At 50.4% G+C, this 9,056-nt stretch overlaps 1 protein-coding gene across 1 annotated transcript; it reads left to right on the top strand.

Moving 5' to 3' along the window:
• Positions 1-7,133: 7,133 nt before the first annotated feature.
• CALML5 (calmodulin like 5) lies at positions 7,134-7,690 on the top strand (the record flags this gene model as incomplete). Its single annotated transcript, XM_079771124.1, is given in 2 exon segments — positions 7,134-7,170; positions 7,173-7,690. Coding segments are annotated over 2 exon segments (555 nt in total).
• Positions 7,691-9,056: the final 1,366 nt, after the last annotated feature.

Below are 9,056 nucleotides of genomic sequence, written 5' to 3'. Positions count from 1 at the left end.
GCCAAGAAGTTTGTCCTCGCCACTGTCGACAGGTGTCAGATATAGAAACGCTTGTGTTTTCGTAGGCCATGCGCGTGGGGCCTGGTCCTAGGGAATGTGACACACAATATAACAGTTCAACTGCATCACTATGGGCTGAGGGCCTCATACCAGCCCAGGCCCGGACAATCTGGGAACGGGCCAGCAGTTTCCCTCAAAGCGAGCATACCTGCTTCTTTAACTTGGATACAGCCAAAGACACCAAATTTGCAACTTAAAAAACAAATTAAAGAGCTTATCCCACCCTGGTAAGATTGAGGAGCTGAGAAGACGGTCCCTCAGGTAGATCTAAAATGAAGGGGAAAACGAACCCCGCTGAACCCCTCCTGGTCTGGAAGCCCCAGAGACCCAGGGCCACTTGATCCCCAGACCCTCCAGAGAATGAATGCCCAGCCCACAGCGGGGTCTCACCACACCCCCGAGAATGCAGTCAAGGGGTTTAATTCTCCCGAAGACAGTGCTTCTCTGGGCAAGAGCTCTGGAATGGAAACCCAGTATTTTAAACTTTCTTCAGCTACGTGTGCTTATCTGGATTCCCTTATTTTAAAAATGGAAGTTTTCTGAGGACTGGGATTGTGAAGAATAGAAATGAGTCCTTATCAAAATAAGGTTTTTTTTAAAAGATGTCACCCACATCCACTTTCTTGCACGCGCGCGCCCATACACACACACTGACCATATCAGACTTTGAAAATCTTTTTCTTTCTTTTTTCTTCTCTTTTCTTCTTCTTCTTCTTCTTTTTTTTTTTTTTTTTTTTTTTTTAGAGATTGAGGGTGGAAGAGAGGGAGGAGGAGAGAGAAAAAGAGAAACATTGATGTGAGAGACATATATCAATTGGTTGTCTTCCCATAGGCACCCTGACTGGGGCCGAGGATCAAACCTGCGACCCTTTGGTGAGAGGACTGAAGCTCTAACCATTTAGTCACACTGGCCAGGGCATCTTTCCTTTTTTAAATTAGTTTCCTGCTTTCCAGCATATTAGGACCTCCCCAACCCATGTTAATGACCTAAATTTTTGTTCATGCTCATATAATCCTCTTCTTAGTTTTAATACATAGCATGCTGCCAGATTGCTTAGAAAAAGGTTGCCATGTACATTTGACCTTTTCACGACAGAGAGAGAGAGAGGGAGAGAGAAGAGGGGAAGAGAGGAGAGGAGAGGAGAGGAGAGGAGAGGAGAGGAGAGGAGAGGAGAGGAGAGGAGAGGAGAGGAGAGGAGAGAAGAGAAGAGAAGAGAAGAGAAGAGAAGAGAAGAGAAGAGAAGAGAAGAGAAGAGAAGAGAAGAGAAGAGAAGGGAAGAGAAAGGAAGAGAAAGGAAGAGAAGAGAGGAAAAAGGAGACAGATGCGGCAGATACTGTCAGGTTCTATGTGGTTGTTGCCTGGACACTTGGGAAACATGCTGCTCACCTACAGGACACCTGACCTGCCTTGTGTAGCCATTTACTCAGTGAGGAGGGCATGTTTGTATAGAGACCCCATGACCCTCGTGCCTAGCTCTCCTTAGGGAAAAAGGGAGGGTAGCTTTCTGGGGAGAAGGGTGGGGGGATGAATGGTGGAAAAGGCCTCTGAAGTTCTCCAAGCAAACCTCAGGCAGTAGGAAGATAGGCCCTGGGCCCCGCTGTGTGAGCGTTGTGACATAATGCACTCTTTCTGAGCAGGGCACTGGGCACGTGGGTGTGTCACAGGCCCTCCTTTCGTTGGCACCAGTATCTGGGGTTTGCTCCCTTCCTTTACGTATTTCTTACCAGGTGGCTGGAACTAGCAATGGTGGAGCAGAGATGAGAGGGAGAGAAGCTGGTACAGGAGTGTCTGCGGGAATCCTACTCTGACCCACACTCGGGCGGGCGTATGGCAGTCTTGGAGCTTTAGGATCTGGTCCTGAATCAACAGCATCAAGCACCACCCTCAGAGCAACTGATTTATTACTGTTTTTAGACTAAAGTTGCTGATTTACAACTTTGGGTTCTGCTTCAAGTTATGTCAATAATAGCTGTGCAATGAAGCTTCCGACTAATGGAAGCCCAACAGCTGACCAGGAGACACAGGCGGGAAGGATCAACTGGAAAATTAGCAGCAAGCTGGGGCTGTCCAGTGCCTGGCAGACATACCTGCATAAAGTTCCCGTGGGCAGTGCTACATAATGACAAGACTGCTGTCATATTGAGAATTTCTAACCACGGGGATTATATTCCACCCATCTTGTTTAAAATGACGAGGAATAAAACATAAAGTACACCCTTAGAGAGATTTCCACTGAAGGTGGTTAAACTTAAAATGCTCGGTAGTTATAGGGGTCAGTTACTATCTGGAAAAACACTTGGCTCAAAGCACTTCTTACAGAAAGCGCAGGATAACCAGCGCATTGTCCCTGGGGCCGGGCATGTGTGTGAACTGTGAGTAGGCCCTGGGTCTGGGACAGAGAGTAGTGCATGTCCTGCCAAGTTCCCAGGTGTGTCATTGACCAAACAAGAGGGGGAAGGACTGTTCTTGCCAACCACCCCAACAAGTCTGGGCAAATTGTGGGCACTGAATACACAGCAGCCCGCGCCAGCAACCCATTCTGAGGGCAGAGCAGTCAAACACATGATCCCCAGAACACAGACACGTGATGTGTCTCTTTGAACACAATCTCCATGAGAGTCAGGCTTCTGTGCTTTCCCAGGTGACCCCCTGGGAGCCCAAGAACCACACCTGTGATTGCACAGGGATCTCAAATGGAAAGGTGGTCTCCAACTTCTGAGTCCTCAAGATGTGATCTTTCCTGCAGAATGAGGTTCATCTGCGAATTCACTCCACAGCCAGGAGCTCCTGCTCGGAGACAGGCACAGGAATGACTCGGTGGGCAGGACAGACTCTGTCCCCGGCATCAGTGAGATCGGGTGCTTAAGTCGGCTGTAGACTTTCTGAGAACTCGGTAGCCATCTGGGTCTGCTTCAAGAATGCTGGGCCTGTGGCCAGGTGGAAGACTCTTGGAGGAAACAAGACTTGGGCTAATGGATAAATGAGTGATAGTAATGGTCCTATTTACTGAGTATTTACCTGATGCTGGACACTGGGCTAATGCTTTCCCTGAAGCTCAGTTAACCTACTTAACACCTTATAAAGCAGGTACTAGTATTATCTCCTTTAGAATGCAGGCGGCTGATGCTGAGGAGGTGAAGTCACCTGCCCCAGGCTACATAGCCTGTGACACAGGAAGCCAGAAACATAACATGCCCCACAGCCGCCCAGTCCCAAAGCCAAACACTGTATTGCCTCTGTGGGGAGTGAGAGTTATGTTTAGGGGAACAGGCACAATGGGGACTCGAAGACCACCATCTACTGCTCACTCCTTAAGAAAGGCATGACAGAGGGTGGCCTCATGTGGGCACAAAATAATTCCCACATAGGCTCCTTCCTTGTTTCCAGGAGGTGGGATCTCCCTTGGCAAGGTCAGGGCGGTGTCAATACCAGAGACTGGCTCAGGGGTGAGGGACAAGCAGGTTCCAGCAAGTCAGGGGAGCCAGAGGAGTCTCCAAGACCTGTCTTACTGGTTTCTCACAAGTAGTTTGTCCACAAAGCCAAACAGTAATGGGAGTGCTGGAGTGTTTTGTTCCTGGAGTCAGGCTCCTGTGAAAGCTGGAGCAGGCTTCAGCATTGGTTCTAAACATCTGAACAAAAGGACAATCACCCCCTACACCCCCTCCCAACACACACACACACACACACATACACACACACACACACACACACACACACACACACACACACACACAAGAGCATGTGGCCACTGCACCAGGCAGTCCTGACAGTGACAACACCCCTTGCCCCAGGGCTTCCTCCTTTTTGTAACATCCTCAGAGGTTTCAACTCTCCTCAATGAAGTGACCTATTTCTCCTCCAGGACCATGGCTGTTCCCACTAGGAAGAGTCGGGGTTTTCTTGGCAGCAAGGAGATACACTGAGAGGGGGCAGGAGAGGGAATGAGTCCTGGGCATGAGACTTGACCTCCAACAGGGACACTGAAAAGGCTCAAAGCTTTCTCTAACAAACCTGCCCACTTCTCCCCTCTCTGACAAACCACATCTTCATTGGTTTCAGGTACTCCTTTAGCAAAACTGACTCCCATCAAGTGTGGTTATTCTGTGCCCCTTGGCACCGTTCGTGTTTCTTACATGGCCCCAGGGGCTCATCTGTGGGGCCAAGCAAATGGCAGTCTCCCCAGCCTCAGGCTCCTGCGCCAGGTACACCCTCACTCCCATCACATGCAGGGAGCCTCGAAGGCCTGTGGATGCACTTGGGCTGTGAAGGTGCCATCAATATGAGGCATTTCTCTCCCACTCCCTCCAAAGAGCTGGGCTCTATACCCAGGCCACTGTGAATTAAACCAGCAGCAGAAGAAAGGGGCTCCATCAAGTTTAATTGGGGTTGGCAGTGAATGCCCCTTTTCCCAGCCTCAAGTTCGGCTGTCAGATGCCCTGTGCCGTTGGTCAGTCAAGAGGCTGAGCAGGTGGAAAGGGGTGAAGAAATGATTTCAGTGTTGATTCCTTCTCTGAAAAGAGAAGACACTGCCTTAGAGAGGAAGTAGGCCCCAAAATGACGGGCTGAGGATGAAGACATACTCAGCCAGAAGTCTGGCTCTCTCTCCAAATTCTGGGTGGCCTTGGGCATAGCACTTTACCTCCTGAAGCCTCCATCTCTACGTGGAGAGAATGAGTGTAACATGAATAATGGTCATTGTCCTCTTTGCTATATGATCTTTCTCTTCTTTTAAAAAAAATATGTTTTTATTGATTTCAGAGAGGAGGGAGAGAGAGAGAGAGAGAAATACCAATGATAGAGAGAGAATCATTGATCGGCTGCCTCCTGCACAACCCACACTGGGGATGGACCCCACAACCCAGGCATGTGTACTGACTGGGAATCCAACTGTGACCTCCTGACTCATAGGTCAATGCTCAACCACTGAGCCACATCGGCCGGAGCTAGCTGATTTTTCTAAACAGAAGCCTCTGCATCTGTTAGGGCTGACTTCCAAAAGCTAACCAGTGTTCAGAGCCGTTGGCTGTTTGATACTCCAGGCAGACAAGTTTAATATATCCGTTCAATCAAGAAAGGTATAATAACAAAATTGCGAGTGAAGTCCCTCTTAAGTGGGTATTTTCTGGAGTGTTGGTTTACATCAAACATGAGCCAGCTTGTGACTACACATGAGATTTGTCGCAGAATAATAACACCTTCTGATGATCAAAGTACTTTGACCTTTGATCCTAAGTGCCCTGATCAGATATGGTAGACGTATTATCCTATTTTATAGGTGAAGATACCCAAGGAGACCCAAGTTAAGTTCCCAAATCAGATATGGAGCTTGAACCAAGAACCTAAGTCTCTCTCTTGCCTTACCATGTGTTATTTAATACCAAGGCAAAACAAGAAAATGATTATCAATAGTCCTGCTAATAAGATGAAAGAAAAGGAAATTTAAAATATAGATGTGTATCTTCAAATAGTCTTAAAAAAATAAATAAAGGAGCTGGGCTGCTCCAGTTATTAGGAGCTCCACCCTTCCCTTGTTGCCTGCGGAACAGGAGCTTCCCTGTACTGGTGTCTTAGGTGGACCCACACGCTCCAACCGATACTGATTGTCAGTTTCAATGAGAAATTAGTTGCTCAATAAGTATTAAGGCATCAGTACTACTTCAGCACAAATGAAATAGCAATGCTTCTTCTAGATGTCTTTATAAAAGGAGCTATGTAACTGGAACATTTCCCTGGTGTCTCTCTCCATCTGGGTCCCCTGGACTTGGTGTGGGCTGGGTGTGCAGTGGAAGGCACTTGGTGTGGGCTGGGTGTGCAGTGGAAGGCACTTGGCTGGCTGCTCTACAGGGAAGGAGAGAATCCTCAGTGTGTTTGATGGGCTGAACCAGAGAGAGAAGGAATTGATCACATGTCTCAGTTGGAGAGTGAAGCAGTTTATTCCTTACACACAGGCAGGGGTGGGGAGGCTCACGGGAATTTATAGGGATCAAGAGTAGTTCTGCTTGAGAAAGTCACTGGACTCCAAGGCAAATGTCCCTTCATAGCTTCGGGTCTCACTACCTAAGGACTTGGGGACGATCCCCAAGGGCCGAGCTCTTGGTCTAAACTCTGCTACTCAGAGCGGTGGGATTTCCTTCCAAAGAACAGACCAGACTGTGGGCTGGGGAGGTTCCCAGACTGGGGTTCTGAGCTTAGGGCTGACTCTTAGTAAACCTGCAAGCTTGGCCACGTTTGCAGTTTCAGCCATCCCTTGTACGTTCTTCTACCCCTGAGCATCTGCAGGGGCTGGCCTGCTCGGCCACCCACTGCTGTCTGGTCTCCCCATGGCTCTCAGGCAAGATTCCCCTGTGAATGTAAACAAGCACCCAATTTTTCCTTGGACTTAATGATAGAATGAATCAAGTCAGAGAAAGATTCTGCAGGGACAGGAAGCCTTTCCTCACCTCTGAAGTCACACTTGGAACATTCCTTTAATAAATGATTCTCAGCACCACCTGCATGCCAGGTTCCGAATGCCACCTGGCTCCTCGCTTTCTCAAGGCTACAGGCAGCTGGCCACCTCCTCCATCTATAGATTGTTGACAGCCCTGGACTGGGCATTTGAGGATACTATGGTTCCACCCTAGTAAAATTCCACTCAATCCTAGCTCCACCTGCCCCCACGGGTCTTGCCCTGTGGGACAAGAGCGGGACAGCAGCCCTGAGAGAGGGCAACAGGAACCCTGGCCACAGGGATCCACTCCTCCAGGCAGCTGTACCTACTGAGGCTCCCTTCCCCTTGACCGCCTCAGGCTCTATAAACTGGGAAGGCTGTCCTGACTCCTCAGCTTGGTGGGGGTCTCTGTGAGAGTCGCCTGACAAAAAGCTTCTGGGTCAGGAGAAGCTGGCAGGCCCATGGCCTCAGGTAGCTCCCCCAGCCTCTCCAGGGCGGGCCCTGCCACTCCAATTCCTGCATTTCTTGTCTGTAGCTGGTCTGTCCCTCCTGGGAGGAGGATTTTGCCTGAGGATGTGGGGTGGGTGGGGAGCCTGCCTCCTCCCTTTGCTCCGACAGCAGAAAAGGAGGGGTTCCCACCCCATGGCAAGGCTGCCGCCTGAGCTCTGCTCTCACACAGACACAGCTCGTCCCAGCCACTGGTGCCCAGTTCTGACGGGAGCCCATTGAATTGGTTGGCAGCAAGCGACATGGCGGAGGAACTGTCTAAAGAGCAAGTGGCTGAGTTCAAGGCAGCCTTCACCAGGTTCGACAAGGACGGGGATGGCAAAATCAATGTGGAGGAGCTGGGCGCCGTCATGAAGTCCCTGGGCCAGAACCCGTCGGAGGCCGAGCTGAAGGAGCTCATCGCCCGGGTGGACACTGATGGTGATGGTGCCATCAGCTTCCAGGAGTTCCTGAACGAGATGGTGAAGAGGATGAAGTCCTGGGGCGGCGAGCAGGACATGAAGATGGTCTTCCGAGCCTTCGACCTGGACGGTGATGGCCACATCACCATGGACGAGCTCAAGCAGGCCATGGCCCAGGTGGGGCAGAAGCTCTCCCAGGAGGAGCTGGAGGCCATGATCCGGGAGGCAGACGTGGACAAGGATGGCCGGGTGAACTATGAGGAGTTCTCACGAATGCTCAGCCAGAAGTGAGGCCCCATCCAGTGTCTCCTCTGCTTGACTCTGGTTCTGCGGCCCCTGCTTGTGCCCTGGGGACACAGAGGGAGTCTGGGTGGTGGGACACCTTGCCTCTCTGGGCCTGGGTTCTGCGCTGTTGGTATACCCTCTGTGCCTAGGGCGCTTAGGGCTTCTCCTGTGAATAGGGGTGTTCCCTACCTCACAGGGCTGTTGTGAGGAACCCCAAAGCCAAGTGGTGATCCAAATAAAAGGAATGTGAGCTCCAAGGGTGGTGCACTGGTGCTTGAATGTTTGAAGGGTCCCAAAGGGTGGCATGTGGGATTCTTTTGAGCCTCTACCCCTTTCACTGGTTCCCAGTCGGAGAACCAACCCGAACAGGCCAGATGTCTGCCTGTTCCTCTCTTCGTGGTCTGGGTGTGGTGAGGGGTGGAAGAGGCATGGTTCTTTGCCTGAGCTTCTGGGTTAAGGTCAGAGCATGGACCCCAGAACTGGGACACTGCTTCCAGCACAAACAGTAAAGTTGACCATGCTTTGAATACAGCCAACTGTTGTTTAGATTCAAATTATTTTTTAAAAAGTGTATGTGTGTCCTGTATTTGAGATGCAGGGTTGTGTAGATTTGAAAACCACAAAGGTGGAAGTGGCCTCACTGGAATGAAGGCAGGAGAGTGGGGAAGTGGGGACAGAGGTGCTGTGATGGGCAAAGGAATTGTGCAACTTGAGATGGGGCTGCTTGCCCTAGGTCCCAGGGGCCAGGGCCTAGGGTGTTTCCAAGCTGAGAGCCAACCATCTGTGAGACGTTTACTTCCCCCATCCCCCACCCCTCAGCCCAGGACCCAGCACCTCACTCTTGCTCCTTCACGGCCCCTCTTGAGTTGGGGTCTCTGAGGTTGCCCCCAGGCTGTGGTGCAGTCCACAGAGGAGCTGGGAAGAGTCAGAAAGACAGAGATGGGAGATGAGGGTCTGATGGCAGCTACATGGCCCACCCTGATGTCAAGAGAGCCACCATTTGAACTTGGATTTCTAGTATTATTGTGTAGTTTTTTTAAAATTAGACCCATTTGTGGCTGCTTGTCACAGCTCTGAATTTCTGAGGCTCCCTTGTCCTGGTTCTCAGAGCCAGTCTAATCTGAGCTCATCTTGCACATGAGGTCCAGGGTGTTAAAGGGAGCAGTCAGCATTGTCTGCAACCAGCTGTGGGTGCCATTTAATGATGGGCTTCTGGTTCCCACTTCATGAAATGAGTTTTTCTTTAGTTCTTGAATAAAATTTTAGTCCAAACTGTCTGTGGTACTGACTTTATCTTGTCCTAGTGTCGGTGGTTCCAGCTCAGGGTGGGGAGAGGCAGAGCCAGCTTTCCTTGGGGGTTATTGCAAAACAC

The sequence above is a fragment of the Cnephaeus nilssonii genome, assembly GCF_951640355.1.
Source record: "Cnephaeus nilssonii genome assembly, chromosome: 1".
In the NCBI taxonomy this organism is placed as follows: Eukaryota; Metazoa; Chordata; class Mammalia; order Chiroptera; family Vespertilionidae; genus Cnephaeus; species Cnephaeus nilssonii.
The sequence above is the reverse complement of the archived record's forward strand: the minus strand, read 5'-3'. Positions and strand labels throughout refer to the sequence as shown.